This window comes from Bufo bufo, chromosome 2 (genome assembly GCF_905171765.1).
Source record: "Bufo bufo chromosome 2, aBufBuf1.1, whole genome shotgun sequence".
Lineage (NCBI taxonomy): Eukaryota > Metazoa > Chordata > Amphibia > Anura > Bufonidae > Bufo > Bufo bufo.
Window position 1 is genome coordinate 556922890 of NC_053390.1, and position 19415 is coordinate 556942304.

Sequence of the window (19415 nt, forward strand, 5' to 3'; positions counted from 1 at the left end):
GAAATAAATAAATAAAAAATCATTTTCCGCTAACTTGTGACAAAAATTAAAAACTTCCATGAACTCAATATGCCCATCAGCAAATACCTTAGGGTGTCTACTTTCCGAAATGGGGTCATTTGTGGGGTGTTTCTACTGTCTGGGCATTGTAGAACCTCAGGAAACATGACAGGTACTCAGAAAGTCAAAGTGCGTAAATTCACATTTTTGCACCATAGTTTGTAAACGCTATAACTTTTACCCAAACCAATAAATATACACTTATTGCATTTTTTTATCAAAGACATGTAGAACAATAACTTTAGAGAAAAATTTATATAGAAATGTAGTTTTATTTGAAAAATTTTACAACAGAAAGTTAAAAATGTCATTTTTTTGCAAAAATTTTGGTCAATTTTGATTAATATCAAAAAAAGTAAAAATGTCAGCAGCAATGAAATACCACCAAATGAAAGCTCTATTAGTGAGAAGAAAAGGAGGTAAAATTCATTTGGGTGGTAAGTTGTATGACCGAGCAATAAACCGTGAAAGTAGTGTAGTGCAGAATTGTAAAAAGTGGGCTGGTCATTAAGGGGGTTTAAGCTAGGGGAGCTGAGGTGGTTAAGGATTACTAATAAAGTTTAAGTTTTTAATTATAAGCTCATCTATTTATTTAGGAAGTGACTTTAATAATTTGAGTAACATGTCTTTGAGTAACGGTCTTTGTGCATGTCTTATGGGTGCTTTACATTGCCCGAAGGTCGGGCAGATTGTCACTAACGAGCATTCACATGAACGCTCTTTACGGATAATCTGCTTGTTTATCGGGTAATAGGATGTCTGGTGCGGTCACCTAAATCATTGTTTGCTGTCAGCAGATCGTGCTATCTAAACAATAATTCTGTATGGGGACAAGCGATGGCATAAGCGATCACTTGTCCCCATTACAGTCCCCATTATTCGTCCCTTACAGTATCTATTACTGCTCAGTAAGAATAAAAGACACTGGAAAAAAACGGATTATCATTATGCCTTTTTCCCTTATATAACCTTTATACACATTTGGAGTAGTCAATGAACAAAGATTGAGAAGCTGTCATAATCAAGGATCACTTTACTTAACCTTTTGTCCGTAGTTTCACAGATAATAATTACCAAAGACTGATTTAGCTCATCTGTTGACATCTATCTGATATACAAGGTCTTTTGAAGAGATTAATGCCAGTACCAACCTAACCTACATTTGATCAAATAGAGTGTTTTTGCCATCTTGTTATTTCAATCACAAGGTAAATATTAATAATTTATAGAATCAGTCTGGTTAATCATTTGCAAATGGTTCCAGAAACCATATAAATTCATTAGGTTTTCTCATCTTCTCCAGGCTTCTAAAAGGTCCTCCCCAAAAATCTTTAGCTATGAAGTGGGTCACACTGATTTGCTTGTTCGTATGCACCATAGTAACTGAGTCAAGGTATTTCAACAAGAGAGATGCAGGTAAGAGATTATTGCATAGTTATTAGTACAAACCTACAGGTAGTTATCAATGTAGTCAAAATAATTTTCCTTCCACTTTTTTCATACCATATGCAAGTCAGTTGGCGCTTATTATTTTTATGTTTGCAGCTCAGTGATCAGGAGTGGTCTAATGAGCAATCGCTAATGTGATTGCTCATATCCCCTTGCTTTATATTATGTTGGCAGCATATGTCCTGTTAACATGGGAAAATGTGCAAACAGGCATTTTGATGCCCTCACATAAAATCCATTTCACCTAGACAAACACAATCATATGTGGTGTCAACCTGCAAACAAAACGTAGCACTACTCCTTTCTTTGGCCAACCCCTCTCTCACTGCTTTGATTGACAGGATCAGGCAATGGCAAAGCAGTGAGGGGAGGGGCTGGCCAAAGAAAGGAGCAGAGCGTGGGTGCAAGAAGAGCAATGGTGTTGCCCTCATTGCACCAAACACTTAATACCCATATTTAAAAAAATGTTTTACTGTGCCTCGGCTCAACAAAAGAAAAACAGAGGGTTAATCAGGTGGACCATAGCATTGTTTGGGTAGATTGCTGCTGACAGACCCTTTTTAAAAGAGCAATTTGGACTATTACACATACCGTACACGGGTTAGTCATAAGGGGAACACTCCTATGATAGTTCATTCCTGATCATTGCCCCATGTCAACATCCCACTGATCAACGGACAGATTCAAACTCTAGTTTGTTGCCTGAAGAATGGAGCTATACTAGTCTACTTCTATTGATAAGTAGTTGTATGCAAGCATGTTCTTTCACTTTATGTAAGCACAGGATGTATAGTTTATGTATGAGCATATAGTTTACAAAGTCCTGGTATCTAAACTGCTCTAAACCAAAATTGCAGTTATATTAAATCCTTAGCTGTTGGGTGTAGGTTAGGTATAGGTATGAGGTTTGTAATATTCCATGCACATTCTGAAGAAACAACTGTATTCAGGTATTTGGAATGGATCTCATTTGAAGAAACTTCTGCAAGAAATCTGCTAGGTATGAACATAACCTTACATGGAACCAACCAGGCTCTTGCCTTGGCTGACTAATTGACTTTAATTTAAAAAATGTTTTGCTTTATTTGGCTTCTGAAGCTGGAATGTCTATATGCTGGTATATACACTACACAGTCAACTAAAGAAAGTTGTTCTACAGGTTTCCACCCCTTCTCTGACCTCACACGAAGGCTCTATTAAACCGATTTATGGTCAAATCAAAGCGGAACTTTATAAATCGTTAATCAGCTTAATAGATTGATTACAAAGGGTCAGAAAGGAGGCCGGAGACCTGAGCTGTCAGCTTATCTGATGGATTTATCTCTGCAGTTGGCTGTATGGTGTACATACTAGTGTATATACTTGCTAGCTGCAGAAGCCAAATGAAGAAACATTTTCAATTAGGCCAATTAGAATTGTTTTGAAAAAAGTGATCCAATGGTGCCCATTGCTTAACAGTAACATAGTTGCCAAATTATCATAATTTTTTCATTTTGCCTAGAACATAATACCCGGGTCATTGGTGCCATATCTATAACGATAGGCCAGGGCAGCCTTGATAACATGTAAGTATTATTTACTGTCTTTCATCGTGTTCTGTCTTTTTAGCTTTGTGTTCTCCACTGTGTTATGTGTGAAGAAAGAATAACCAGTGAGGCAGAGAAATGTCCTTTTACATGGGCCAACAGAGCGGACAATGAATGAGGAAGTTCATTCCCCACATTGCTCACTTTTTATGGGGATGAACAATCGTTACTATGATCGTTCGCTCCCATACAGTTTACTTGTTTGTCAGCAGAACATCCCTGTTTGCAAAGAGCAAAGTGCCTCAGACAAACTAAGATTTTTGGTGCCAAGTGAAGGATGCAATCACCTGACAAATGAGCATTGGCACCTTTACAAAAGCCAATCATCAAGAGCAAGCGTTTGCATGAACGTTCGTCTCCAATAATTGTCCCGAACCTCAGCCCCATAAAAGGGCCCTAGATCTGATTGCTGCTATAAAACAAATCTGACATTAAATTGTAAAATAAAAAAGTGGCCAAAAAAGGGGTTTTCCAAGCTCTTCATGTCGATGATCTATCCGACACCCTGCACTATGAGGTGTTCCCTTCAGCCGCTGGTGTGGGAACTAACACTTTGAATAGAGTCAGAATCACAGTTCTGTTGCGGCTATGTTGAGCAGCTCATCTCCAATTCAAGTGATGGGAAATACACTTTGAGTTAAATTTTGCTTCCGGTTGTGTTTGCTCAGGTTAGTATTCATTTGGTTAAACGGATGCACCTAGCCCTATGTGGGCAGCAGCATTTGTTAGCAAGGACAGTATGTGGGACCCTTGCTGCCCATTATCTACATTTCCTCTACATTTACAGTGCCCTACTCTTAGCCGTTCCCTACTCTTCTACTCGTTTGATGCCATTATTTTTAGGAGCCATGCTATGTTTGCAGTATCATTTTTTAGAGGGCAGGATGTGTGTAGCACTATTTTACTGTGTAACAAAAATTTTAGGGGATGGGGTTTGTGAATCATTATTATATTCAGGGGCCAGTGTGTGTAATACTATTATATTCGGGGGGACATATGTGTGTATGTAGCAGTAGTATAATCAAGGAGCATGGTGTGTGTAGTGCTATTATATTCAACGGGCATCTGTGTTTATTACCACTATATTTAGGGGCCATGGTGTGTCTAGCTCTATTATATTCAGGCGGCAGTGTGTGTGTAGCGCTATTATATTCGGAAGCATGGTGTGTGTATCTGTATTATATTTAGGGTGCATGTGTGTTTAGCAAAATTATATTCAGGAGGTAATGTGTGTGTAGCTCTATGATATTAAGGGGACATGGTGTGTGTAGCACCATAATATTTAGTGAGCACAGTGTGCGTAGCATGGTTCTGGTGCTGGATTTATGTTATAAGCTTGATTATGGGGCTGGATTTATGTTATATTGGTTCTGGAACTGTATGCAATGAGCTTGGTTCTAGAGATGTATTTATGCACTGAGCTTAGTTCTGGAGTTCTATTAATGTTTTGAGCTTGGTTCTGGTACTTTATTTAGTTTTGTTCTAGTGCTGTGCTTATGTACTGAGCTTGTTTAGGGTGTGTATTTATATACTATGCTTAGTTCCAGTGTTGTACATATGTAATTAGGTTGATTCTGTGGCTGTATTTATGTACTGAGCTTGGTTCTGGCACTATGTCTTTAACATGGATCTGATTCTATAACTGTATGTTTAGCAATAAACTTGTATTTAGGGGAGGGGAAAAAAATGGCCAGGAGTTATGTTATACATCTCTTTCCAGTTCTCGCAGTGCATTGTCTAAGTGAATGATTATGAGCATATAGTAATGGATGAATGTAATATAGTGAGTGTTGGTGGGCAGATATGTATGTAGATGTTTTTATATTTATAGTATGGTGCACGCTGCACTAAACATTTCTCCTGGTATAGTCTGAGGCTATGAGTCTTACTAAATGTCCTCCAGTATGTGGAGGAGGGCCTCAAGTTAGTTGAGGCCCCAATAAATGGACCGCTCCATACTCTTGGTACTCTTAATGTGGCCATGCATACATTTATAATCTTTTAATTATCATACTGGAATCAAATTTACAATAGTAGTCACAATCTTAAGAATAAAGATACATTGAAAGCAATATATTTATTGAGCTGCCATAATGAACACTAGAGATTAGTGAATTTCAGGTTATGAAATTTGTTCACGCTTCATTTACTGGTAAAAGGTGAATTGCGTTATGGATTCCGTTACCACGGACCACAGCACAATTCTATGAGGGAATGCCTTTAGACGCATTCCATTATTCATTCCATCATAATAGAAGTCTAGGGGCTGCAAAATGGATCTGGCCCATTTCTGTTACGCAGGAGAGGATTCCCCTGCATAACGGAAACGGGATGGATCAGTTTTGCAGCCCATAGACTTCTATTATGACGGAATGAATAACGGAATGCCTCTGAAGGCATTCCGTCATAGAATTGTGTTGTGGTCCGTGATAACGGAATCCATAACGCAATTCACCTTTCACCAGTAAAAGAAGCGTGAACGAATTTCAAAATATGAAATTCGCTCATCTCTAATGAGCACCTTTAATAACATACTGCAATTTTGCAGAATACTGTCTATGCTCGCTCAGAACTTCCAGAAATGTACACTTGAACAACTTCTGAAAACGGTGGATGAGTTCAGAACCATTGCTCTACATTGTGTTGATCATGAAGATGAAGCAGAATGCCAGAAACCACTGGTAAGAACATCTGCTAGTCATAACGTCATAGCTTAACTATTCAATTGACAGCCCCACTTTACAGATTATAATCGTGTGTGGATCCAAAGTAGACTTCTATGCATTGTACAAAATGATGATGAACACCAATGAAATAACCTTTCCTGGCACAGACAGGTGGACCTCGCTATGTCTGACGCAAAATATTTTCCTATCAACGTATTCCTCTGAGTCTAATATGTTGTCTTCAGGAGTTACACCATCTCGAAGCCAAATACATATCCCATTGCAAAGCTATGTTTTTTGTGCATTTGCAGATTGCATTATTCCATGATACGGTTTGTAAACATGAGCATATAGATAAAGAATATCCCTGGACTACTAAGTGTTGTGTCATGCAAGAGCCAGAGAGAGAGAAGTGCTTCCATGAAAATAGAGACACTGAAGTGGAGGCCTATAAGAAACCAGAAGTTGATTTTGTCTGTAAAGATCTGAAAGAAAACCCTAAACACGCTTATCACTAGTAAGAGTTCATATATATCTTTTTCACTTCATTGTGTCATTTTTGTGTAATGTTGTTACCTGGTATACCTATTGGCGCAATACTTGATATACTGTATAGTAACCAAGTTATATTTGATAACGGCAGACCTGACTTGTGTAATATATGCAGACATGTAATTTGAAACTTCTGGTCACTAATGCAAAGTCTGTAACATACTCCCACCTGCCATGTGCCATTTATACTACTTAGTGGTTTCCATGTATACATAATTTGTACATATTAATTGTATGACCAGAAGCCCAGCAATGATATGCTGTTGAGGCCAGTGTTTGGCTGCACGAAGTGACCTGAATGGGAAGGGCAGGACTTTTAAAAAGTGAGTGGTGATTTTTCTTTTGTCACCCATCCATCTCCCTGTTATTAAGGTTTTAGTTTTGGTAAAACAACCTTTTTAACATGTAAACAATGCTAGGAAATCAGTCTAGAACCTGCCAATTTAAAGGGCTTTTCTGAGAGTATTTTTAATGATCGGTGGAGGTCCGACACCCAGGACCACCACCAATCAGCTGTTTGAGAAGGCACCTAGTAGTAGCTATGCGTCCTTCCCTCAGCTCACGAAGCACAGTGCAATACACTGTATAGTGGCTGTGCTTGGTATAGCAGCTCAGCCCCATTCACTTCAATGGGGCTGAGCTGCACCTAAGCCATATTACTGATAAGCATGACGTCACATGGCCCAGGCAAAGCTGCCAGACGGCAGCAGCGCTACTGCAAGTGATGGTGCCTTTTCAAACAGCTGATCGTGGGGGTCCCTGGTGTTGGAACCCCACCAATCACATACTGATGACCTAACCAGAAAATAGATAATCAGTAAAAAAAAAAACTCTCGTAAAACCCCTTCCCAACATCCTTTGTACATGTGCGGCGCATGTCGGGTCTTTAAAGATGGCACCCATAGCAACTATGTACCTGCTGTTTCATACAGCAGACACCCGCGGCTAACTACCGTGGACATTTAACTCCTCAGATGCCATGGTCAAGGGTGACCAAGTCGTCTGAGAGTGCTAAAAAACACCAGTGTGCACTTCCAGTTCAGGCGCACTTTCCTTGGCAGCAATCGGGGAAAGCTCCCTGTTGTAATAATGAGCCAGAACCTGTACTAGACTAGACTCATTATTAATATATCCTAGTTCAGGCCAGCAGCTGGCAGCACTGTACTGGCATATAGCAATTTCTGTACAGAATAACAGACTATTTTTCATTATTCTGTACAAGTTGCAATCTCATGATTGCAAGTTGTGGTCCCCTTGGGAACATAAAAAAAAGGTAAAAAAAGGTAAAAAAGTTTTGAAAAATATGAAAAAATAAACACTTTTGAAAAATAATATTATGGGCATCGCCGCATGCGAAAACACCCATACTATTAACATTAAAAAGTTAGCCCACACAGTAAATGGCGTAATGGAAAAAAAAATAGCTGATTTGTTTTTTTTCATCAAAAAGTCATGCACACCCCAAAATGGTATTGCCAAAAACTACAGATCGTTCCGCAAAAAATGAGCCTGCATCCATCTCTATAGACATAAATATAAAAAAGTTATGTGGGTCAGAATACGGCGATGAAAAGAAAAACAAAATCTCAAAATTTTTATATTTTTTCAGTATTAAAATGCAAGAAAAACTATATATATTCATACTGACCTGGAGAATAAAGAGCATAAGTCAGTTTTATGGCATAGTGAATGCTGTAAAAAAAAATATAAAAAAATTAAACTGTGGCGGAATTGCAGTTGTTTTTCAAATTCTACCCCATTTGGAAGTGTTTCCCACTACATCCTATGTAATATTAAATGGTGGCATTAGAAAGTACAACTTCTCCCGCAAAAAACAAGGGCTATGTGAATGGAAAAATAAAAAAGTTATGGCTATGGGATCACAGGGAGCGAAAAACAAAAACGCAAAAGCGGATAATTTACACATCAGGAAAGGGTTAAAGGGGTCTCACCGTTTTAGGTAAGGATATCTTATTCATTGTAGAATAAAACGTTATGAAGCTTTACAATATGCTTTTTATTTGAATTCCTCCGTTTTCAAGACCAAAGCTTGCTATCAGTGAATGGAAACACAGCTTGTTTACATCCTATGGCTTGATTATGTTTATGTCCACCATCTATTGACAGCAAGAAGGTCCAAAAAATGATTAGTAAATGAAAATATGTCTAAAACTTTCCTCTCACTATTCTCACGGTATGGTTTGTGCATTTTCAGCTACGTTTATAATGTTGCAAGGAGGCACATACACCTCTTGCCCTTATCGGTTTTGACATTTGCTGGTCAATATCACACTATTGTCATTGAATGCTGTGCAGAAGAAAATCAGGTGACATGTTTTGAGACTAAGGTAAGGTGCCTCATTTCTTAAGGTCAAATATGCATAAACTGTAGAAAGAAAATAAATATTATTTCATTAATACTGCTCTGTGCGTATGACTTTTGTAATATATATTTCTACTTACTCTAATTAACCTTTTCTTCCAGTTCACTGAAATCCTTAAAAACATAAATTATATGGAAGGCCTGCAGAAACACAGTTGCCATATTATTGCTAATTTCCCAGAAGATTTTTTGAACATGTAAGTTGCTGAATAGTTATTCATTTGCATTTATTCGTTCATATATAAATGAAATGTAGCACTTACATTTTTCACTAATCAGTTTTATTTTCTGATACAAGATTCTTTTTATTTTATATACTGCACATGATTATGGAGGCCGGTCATTTTGCTTGAGCTGCTGTTAACAGTATTTTGAGATATGCTTGATAGCAGTCACATGGATCTTAGACACAATGAGGGACATTTATCAAGATTGGCGTTCATATATGCCTGTCTTGATCTCTGTGCGCCGGAGATGCGTCTAAGGCTACTTTCACATTCGCGTTTGGTGCGGATCCGTCATGGATCTGCACAGACGGATCCGTTCAGATAATACAAACGTCTGCATCCGTTCAGAACGGATCCATTTGTATTATCTTTAACATAGCCAAGATGGATCCGTCTTGAACACCATTGAAAGTCAATGGAGGACGTATCCGTTTTCTATTGTGCGAGATTGTGTCATAGAAAACGGATCCCTCCCCATTGACTTACATTGTGTGTCAGAACGGATCAGTTTGGCTCGGTTTCGTCAGACGGACAGCAAAACGCTGCAGGCAGTGTTCTGGTGTCCACCTCCAGAGTGGAATGGAGACTGATCGGAGACAAACTGACGCATTCTGAGCGGATCCTTTTCCATTCAGAATGCATTAGGGCAAATGCTTGTGAGAGCCCTGAACGGATCTCACAAACGGAAAGTCAAAATGTCAGTGTGAAAGTATTGCAGATATATCTTACTGTACACAGGCTCGGACTGGCCCACAGGGGTACAGGGGAATCCCCCGGTGGGCCCCTGAGCAAGGTGGGCCCCTAGTCTCCCACCTACTGCACAAGTGGCACATAATACAGTAGACTTACTGCACTACATACATATATACAATGTACAGCACCTCAACCAGTCTATGTTCATATAAAAAACTTGTTAAAATATGTATTATATTTGAATGTATCCGTACGGTGGGCCCCCAAAATAAATTTTACTGGTGGGCCCTATGTTCCCCAGTCCGACACTGACTGTACACCAGTTTCTGGCAGAAGTAGTAAGGGTCGGCTCTTTATTTTCTTATTTCTTTTTTGCTGTTTTAAGTGAAACAGCACCTGTCATTGTGTGATGCAGCATCCCAGAAGAACTCCTTGACTCGGATGTGGCTAAATGCATCTGCTACATGGCGGCTACATTCATATGTCAGAGATTTTAGCAACTGAAAATAAGTTTGGTTAATCTGAAGAGGGGTTGTTTTCGCACTAAGCATATAGATTCCTGTAAGCCCCATTAGGATAAGTAGGACAGTTGGAGAAATTTCATGAACAAAGCTCCCTCACGTGAATTAACCGGTACCATGACTAGACCATTAACACACCTTCACATAAAAGGACAAAAATTTGCATCTAATACGGGGGGGGGAAATACGTCTCTAATTGCACAGATAAGACATCATGTGACTCGCCTCATATGTCTGTGTCTAGACCTGTGAGAATAGAACTGCTTGACTTCCAGATCAGACTATATAAGGCTTTTTATAACTGTCTGTTCCTATGGAGGTTCATATAGGTTGGCATATGATGAAGATAGGACAAAGGGAGGATCTGTGGATCACTACGGCTAGACAATGTGGATCAGGTGCTCTTGGTCTGAAGTGGCCCACCCAGCCACAAGTGAATGGATAAAATAAAGTGAGATAGACCAGGCACTCTACTATGTGGTCACACCTAAGATATTTATTCAATGTATTAAAATCGGCAATTACAATACGCATAAATCTATCGAACATATATATATATATATATAAAAGTCCGTTAACATAATTAGCATAAAATAGAAATAAAATAATTATGCAAAAATCACAATAAAAATGTAGCAGCTTTGAGGAAAAACGCATCAATGTGCGCTGAATTCAATAGTAATCCTGGCGGTACCGCTAATGTAATCCGGCATTAAAACCGCAAACAGTTTCTGTGTCCACTTGTATCAAGTGATAGAAGCATAGATAATTTCACAGACAATCCGGGCTGCAAGGGATTTTTAAATCTACGTGATTCCGCTTTCAGCTTTATATGCCAGTAAGTGTACAGTCTTTTCAGTAAAGCAATCAGACGAACAGGTTAAGTGCAGTGAGCTTTCATGGTGGCGTCCCAACCATTCATAGGTGCTGTTGCACTGTTACCTTTAGTCTGGTCGATCCACTCCTCTAGACGCCGGTTTTTGTTGGTCTGATGGATATCGGCTGACTGTGCTTTTTATCGTCAGCGGACAAATTACTCCGTGGGACCAGGCGTCGTCCAAGTGTGTTCTATAGTTACCAAAGTCTTAGTTCAAATCCAGAGAAGACTCTTTTGCTAGCATGCCAGTGCAAGGTGTAGCCCATACGGGTTTCGGGGGTGTGCCCCTTCATCAGTGGTAACCTTGCAGTCTTCCCCCTCCTTCTTTTATACTGGTATAGATGTCGGAAAAGACCGGACCGGAATCTCAGTGTTTGATGGGTAGATATAAAGCCCGGATTTGTTGTGGTGCGGTTTCCTATGCGTTTTCCAAGCGGTTTATTTTATCAAAGTGCGTTTTCCATAAAATAGCTGCTTATATCTATTTAAAAGCATGCCTGATATTAAGAATTTATAAAAAAAAAACACTACCATCAATTATAACAATATTATTTTATAATAAAATATATAAAATTGTGCTAAAAAAGACCAGTGTATTTTTAACATAGCCAGAAATATTGCTCAATCATAATTATGAATGGTTTGTAGTACCATTTATGTACAACATTATATGTTTGTTTTCATTTCTTATAGACTCAATATGGAATCTGTTGGATTAAGACATATCAAAACTCTATGGTGAATCACAGAATTACCAATAAGTCTGGCGTGTGAACAATGGCCAGAGTACACTCTGATTGTAAGCGTATTGTATTCTGTAATAGATACATTTTATTTTACATATTTTTATACATATTGATATTGAGATTGTGAGAAGAGGGTATGGTCTGGACCTCCCATGGATCGAATGGTAAGATTTTCATAGGAAACCAAATAGTTCCCAATCTGCGTTTAACCCCTTGGGTGTCAATGAACCAAAGTCAAATATAAACTTTGATTCAAGTCTGGACATCTTCTTTATCAGATCCCCTCCTCTCCAATCTGGTTCAACTTTAGCCAGAGCCGTATATATCAGACCAGTGGGGTCTTGGTTGTGATATATTTTGAAGTGTTTTGATACGGTATGGTTCTCATAGCCCCGGCGTATGTTGGCCACATGTTCAGAGACCCTTTTTTTAAAAAGTCTTTTCGTGCGGCCAACATATTGTTTTTTGCAGGGGCAAGTTAGCAAGTAGATAACACTTTTGCTACTGCAAGTCAGAAAGGTTTTAATCTCGTGTGTATAGCCATTGCTATTAGAAATGGCCCTCACGGTTTTCTTCGGAAAGTTGGTGGATTTGCAGTTAGAGCATGAGTTGCATCTATAGAACCCTTCAAAGCACAGCCAATGTTTATTTTTCGGTTGATTCGATCTTTTGACTGTGGGGGCTATTTTTGCACTCAAGTTATCAGCACGTGTGTAGACTATTTTAGGTTTTATTGGTAACATGGGTCCTATAGTTTTGTCTTTTAATAGGAAGGGCCAATGTTTAATGATACTTGCTTCTACTTTTTTATGTTGAGTGTTGAATGGTAGCACTATCTGTAGCCCTTCATATGACATCAGATCATTTTGGGATACCATGGTTTTCTCTACAAAGAAATCTTTACGGTCTAGATCTTTAATTTTATTTAATGCTCTTTCGATACATTGATTAGGATAGTTTTTCTCCGTGAACTGCTGTTTTAAGATTTCAGCCTCTTTAATAAATGTATCATTATTTGTGCAGTTCCTTTTTAGGCGTCTGAATTGGCTAGTGGGGACATTCAGCAGCCACCTTGGTAGGTGGCAGCTGGAGTGTAAGATGAAATTGTTTTTAGCTGTTGGTTTATAGTATGTGCTGCAAACCAACTTATCTGCATTAACGTCAATATTAATATCCAAAAACTCAATATGGGTTTTACTGATATTAGATGTGAATCGGAGGTTCAGATTGTTGCAATCAATCTCTGATAAAAATGTGTTTAATGCTAAATCCGATCCTTGCCATATAAAAACAACATCATCTATATACCGCTTCCAGAGCACCAGATCCGTCCCCAGTCTCGGTGAGATATACTCATCCTCCCAGTTTGACATAAATAAATTAGCATAACTGGGGGCGAATCTGGTGCCCATCGCGGTACCAGACTTTTGCAGATAAAAATCCTCATCAAAGTTAAAATAGTTATGTTTAAGTATAAAATTGGCAGCTTCCGATATAAAATCTATTTGTGCGGTTTTAAATCTGCCACTCTTGTGCAATTGGAACATCAATGCCTCCAACCCCTGTTCATGTTTTATAGATGTATATAGGGATTGGACGTCTAACGTGCCTAATATACAATTCTGGTCTACTTTAAAATTTTCTAAAATTTTAATAATTTGTGTGGTGTCTTTAAGATAAAATTTGGTGTCTTTAACTATGGGTTGCAATTGACGGTCCACATATTGTGACAGGTTGGCCGTCAGTGAGTTGATCCCCGAAATTATTGGGCGGCCTGGAGGGTTAATCAAACATTTGTGTACTTTAAGCAAATAATAAAAAACTGGAAGCCTACATTGTGTGTTTAATATAAAATTTGCCTCATTCGCCAACAAGATGTTTGTCCGTGTGCCTTTCTCACATAATTCTACCAACTTTGGATAAAATTCATTTATTGGATCCTTAGTTAATTTAATGTATATCTCCATATCTGTGAGCTGTCTGTGACATTCTTTTCTATAGTCCTCCGTATTTAGGATCACTATCGCTCCGCCTTTATCCGCGGGTCGAATTGTAATTGCTTCATTTTTTTGAAGTAGCTTAATGGCCGCAATTTCCTGGTTAGAGAGGTTGGATTTATTTTTGTTCTCATTTTTTATGGATCTAAGATCCCGTTCAACACTCTTCCTAAAGGCCTCAATCTCCGAACTGATTTCGTTTCTGGGATATTTTGTCGATTTGGCCTTTAGTTCCGTATGGATGAAATTCGATGTTGCCTGGGCATTAATGATAATAGGATTTTTTATGAAATACTTCTTGAGGAAGATACAACAGAGCACCAGAGAGATCACACAGGACACCAGAAAGATCACACAATTGGACACAAAACCACCAAGACCCAAGAGGAAAACAAGAAGAGCACGTAGAAAGAAGACACAAAAGCAAACGTTAGACACAGAATTATTTTCACAAAACTCTATAATTAATTTAAGTAAAATAAATTTAACTCCATCCCAAACTTCACTATTGAATAAAGGTCTCAAATTTGCCCCAAGCTCACATCTGAGTAAATTTGATACATATGTGGGAATTGAAAAATTTGTGAGGAAAATCTGCCTCAAGAAGTATTTCATAAAAAATCCTATTATCATTAATGCCCAGGCAACATCGAATTTCATCCATACGGAACTAAAGGCCAAATCGACAAAATATCCCAGAAACGAAATCAGTTCGGAGATTGAGGCCTTTAGGAAGAGTGTTGAACGGGATCTTAGATCCATAAAAAATGAGAACAAAAATAAATCAAACCTCTCTAACCAGGAAATTGCGGCCATTAAGCTACTTCAAAAAAATGAAGCAATTACAATTCGACCCGCGGATAAAGGTGGAGCGATAGTGATCCTAAATACGGAGGACTATAGAAAAGAATGTCACAGACAGCTCACAGATACGGAGATATACATTAAATTAACTAAGGATCCAATAAATGAATTTTATCCAAAGTTGGTAGAATTATGTGAGAAAGGCACACGGACAAACATCTTGTTGGCGAATGAGGCAAATTTTATATTAAACACACAATGTAGGCTTCCAGTTTTTTATTATTTGCCTAAAGTACACAAATGTTTGATTAACCCTCCAGGCCGCCCAATAATTTCGGGGATCAACTCACTGACGGCCAACCTGTCACAATATGTGGACCGTCAATTGCAACCCATAGTTAAAGACACCAAATTTTATCTTAAAGACACCACACAAATTATTAAAATTTTAGAAAATTTTAAAGTAGACCAGAATTGTATATTAGGCACGTTAGACGTCCAATCCCTATATACATCTATAAAACATGAACAGGGGTTGGAGGCATTGATGTTCCAATTGCACAAGAGTGGCAGATTTAAAACCGCACAAATAGATTTTATATCGGAAGCTGCCAATTTTATACTTAAACATAACTATTTTAACTTTGATGAGGATTTTTATCTGCAAAAGTCTGGTACCGCGATGGGCACCAGATTCGCCCCCAGTTATGCTAATTTATTTATGTCAAACTGAGAGGATGAGTATATCTCACCGAGACTGGGGACGGATCTGGTGCTCTGGAAGCGGTATATAGATGATGTTGTTTTTATATGGCAAGGATCGGATTTAGCATTAAACACATTTTTATCAGAGATTGATTGCAACAATCTGAACCTCCGATTCACATCTAATATCAGTAAAACCCATATTGAGTTTTTGGATATTAATATTGACGTTAATGCAGATAAGTTGGTTTGCAGCACATACTATAAACCAACAGCTAAAAACAATTTCATCTTACACTCCAGCTGCCACCTACCAAGGTGGCTGCTGAATGTCCCCACTAGCCAATTCAGACGCCTAAAAAGGAACTGCACAAATAATGATACATTTATTAAAGAGGCTGAAATCTTAAAACAGCAGTTCACGGAGAAAAACTATCCTAATCAATGTATCGAAAGAGCATTAAATAAAATTAAAGATCTAGACCGTAAAGATTTCTTTGTAGAGAAAACCATGGTATCCCAAAATGATCTGATGTCATATGAAGGGCTACAGATAGTGCTACCATTCAACACTCAACATAAAAAAGTAGAAGCAAGTATCATTAAACATTGGCCCTTCCTATTAAAAGACAAAACTATAGGACCCATGTTACCAATAAAACCTAAAATAGTCTACACACGTGCTGATAACTTGAGTGCAAAAAATAGCCCCCACAGTCAAAAGATCGAATCAACCGAAAAATAAACATTGGCTGTGCTTTGAAGGGTTCTATAGATGCAACTCATGCTCTAACTGCAAATCCACCAACTTTCCGAAGAAAACCGTGAGGGCCATTTCTAATAGCAATGGCTATACACACGAGATTAAAACCTTTCTGACTTGCAGTAGCAAAAGTGTTATCTACTTGCTAACTTGCCCCTGCAAAAAACAATATGTTGGCCGCACGAAAAGACTTTTTAAAAAAAAGGGTCTCTGAACATGTGGCCAACATACGCCGGGGCTATGAGAACCATACCGTATCAAAACACTTCAAAATATATCACAACCAAGACCCCACTGGTCTGATATATACGGCTCTGGCTAAAGTTGAACCAGATTGGAGAGGAGGGGATCTGATAAAGAAGATGTCCAGACTTGAATCAAAGTTTATATTTGACTTTGGTTCATTGACACCCAAGGGGTTAAACGCAGATTGGGAACTATTTGGTTTCCTATGAAAATCTTACCATTCGATCCATGGGAGGTCCAGACCATACCCTCTTCTCACAATCTCAATATCAATATGTATAAAAATATGTAAAATAAAATGTATCTATTACAGAATACAATACGCTTACAATCAGAGTGTACTCTGGCCATTGTTCACACGCCAGACTTATTGGTAATTCTGTGATTCACCATAGAGTTTTGATATGTCTTAATCCAACAGATTCCATATTGAGTCTATAAGAAATGAAAACAAACATATAATGTTGTACATAAATGGTACTACAAACCATTCATAATTATGATTGAGCAATATTTCTGGCTATGTTAAAAATACACTGGTCTTTTTTAGCACAATTTTATATATTTTATTATAAAATAATATTGTTATAATTGATGGTAGTGTTTTTTTTAAATAAATTCTTAATATCAGGCATGCTTTTAAATAGATATAAGCAGCTATTTTATGGAAAACGCACTTTGATAAAATAAACCGCTTGGAAAACGCATAGGAAACCGCACCACAACAAATCCGGGCTTTATATCTACCCATCAAACACTGAGATTCCGGTCCGGTCTTTTCCGACATCTATACCAGTATAAAAGAAGGAGGGGGAAGACTGCAAGGTTACCACTGATGAAGGGGCACACCCCCGAAACGCGTATGGGCTACACCTTGCACTGGCATGCTAGCAAAAGAGTCTTCTCTGGATTTGAACTAAGACTTTGGTAACTATAGAACACACTTGGACGACGCCTGGTCCCACGGAGTAATTTGTCCGCTGACGATAAAAAGCACAGTCAGCCGATATCCATCAGACCAACAAAAACCGGCGTCTAGAGGAGTGGATCGACCAGACTAAAGGTAACAGTGCAACAGCACCTATGAATGGTTGGGACGCCACCATGAAAGCTCACTGCACTTAACCTGTTCGTCTGATTGCTTTACTGAAAAGACTGTACACTTACTGGCATATAAAGCTGAAAGCGGAATCACGTAGATTTAAAAATCCCTTGCAGCCCGGATTGTCTGTGAAATTATCTATGCTTCTATCACTTGATACAAGTGGACACAGAAACTGTTTGCGGTTTTAATGCCGGATTACATTAGCGGTACCGCCAGGATTACTATTGAATTCAGCGCACATTGATGCGTTTTTCCTCAAAGCTGCTACATTTTTATTGTGATTTTTGCATAATTATTTTATTTCTATTTTATGCTAATTATGTTAACGGACTTTTATATATATATATATATGTTCGATAGATTTATGCGTATTGTAATTGCCGATTTTAATACATTGAATAAATATCTTAGGTGTGACCACATAGTAGAGTGCCTGGTCTATCTCACTTTATTTTATCCATATGATGAAGATGTAGACACAAAGGGGCACATTTATTAAGACCGGCGTTTTAGACACCGGTCTTAATAAAGCCCTGTGCTGGTGGTGGATCCGTTGAAGTTAAGACGAGACGCCAGCCTCTCTATAACTTCAGCGCATCCAGCGCCAGTTCTAAATGTAAGACAGCTTCTGAGATATCTTACATTTAGACCATTTTCTACGCCTAAAACAGGCGTAGAAAATGATGAATGAGACAGGCCTGTTGGCCCAAACCCGCCCACAATTTTAGACTTGACGTGAGCGGGGCAAAATTGCACATAGCTGTGCAACTAACCGATACGCCTCATCTGCGCCTGAAATACGCCTAATATAGTAGTATTTGAGTATGGTTAATGACCCCCAAAATGATTTTTAATTAAAATTATTTTTGTATCTTATTAAAGATTTTCATGTTTTGAACTACATCAATAAATCACTGACCTGTTCTTATTCCCTGATTTGTTTTTCTCTACTTCAGAAAACTAGCTAGACTTGCCCAGAGATACGGTGCCATGTGTTATGAGGAAGCGCATAAACTCGCTGTTGAATCTGTGCATTCCGCTAAGGACTGCTGTCAAGGCAATGTGGTCGAATGCATGGTTGAAAGGGTATGACAACTGCTGCATGTAGAAATAGAAATATCTATGTGGTACACTGATGGAGTCACTAGGCAGTATTAGTAAACTACGCTACACATTCAATCTAGCATCCATAGAATAGGGTATAGGGTATATGAGTAAGCAATAGTACTAAAGTCTACTATAAATTAAAGCTAGCTTCAGTAAAATAGGATATTTGAGTAGGCAGTAGTACTGATTTATACTACACATCTAGCATCAATAGAATAGGACATGTAAAAATGATCTAACCGCTGTCTACCATAAAGCAGGTTTGTGTTCATGAATGGGCTTTCTGAGATAGTATACGATATATATATATAGATATATATATATATATAGATATAAGGGATATTATCGGGAACAAATGATTTGTTGCCTGCTTGTTACAGAAGGTGAAAGCTAAATTTACATGTAGCAATCATCTCTGCTGTATGGAGATGAGCGATTGTCAGAGTGATTGCTCATCCCCATACACATCTGTTGTTTCTGGGCAGTAGATTGCTGTTTATACACCACGACCTGCTGCCCAGAAATGGTCATTTAGAAGCCCTCGCCAGAGATGTCGTCACCCGATGATTGAGCTTGTTCATCAGTTGATCGATGGCACCTTTAGACAGGACAAGTCGGAATGTTCCTAGTTATGCTCTTTCCCCATAATTGTCCCCAAACTTTGGTCCATGTGTTTAGGCTGCTTTACACGGGCTGAATGAGCATGCAACTGTTAGGAATGTTCTCGTTTGTATGGGGACAAGAGAGTGCTACTGCTCACTCAATAGAGAATCATTGTTTCTGGGCAGCAGATCCATGTTTACAGAGGACGATCTGCTGCCCAGAAAGGAAGATCTTGGGTGCCACATTCATGAGACTTAGCTTTGGGTAATTTGTGGCACTGTTACACATGCTAATTATTAGGAACAAGCATTTGCATAAACAATGA

The 19415-nt window shown here is 38.4% G+C and overlaps 1 protein-coding gene across 1 annotated transcript in view; it reads left to right on the plus strand.

Moving 5' to 3' along the window:
• Positions 1–1344: 1344 nt before the first annotated feature.
• Positions 1345–19415, plus strand: part of LOC120989804 (albumin-like) — a 29948-nt gene continuing 11877 nt past the window's right edge. Inside the window, exons 1-7 of the mRNA XM_040418136.1 lie at positions 1345–1476; positions 3011–3074; positions 5644–5776; positions 6073–6278; positions 8529–8661; positions 8799–8893; positions 18337–18466. Of these exons, the coding sequence (XP_040274070.1) occupies positions 1398–1476; positions 3011–3074; positions 5644–5776; positions 6073–6278; positions 8529–8661; positions 8799–8893; positions 18337–18466 (840 nt within the window). The 5' untranslated portion in view covers positions 1345–1397. The remainder of the gene's footprint in view (positions 1477–3010; positions 3075–5643; positions 5777–6072; positions 6279–8528; positions 8662–8798; positions 8894–18336; positions 18467–19415) is intronic.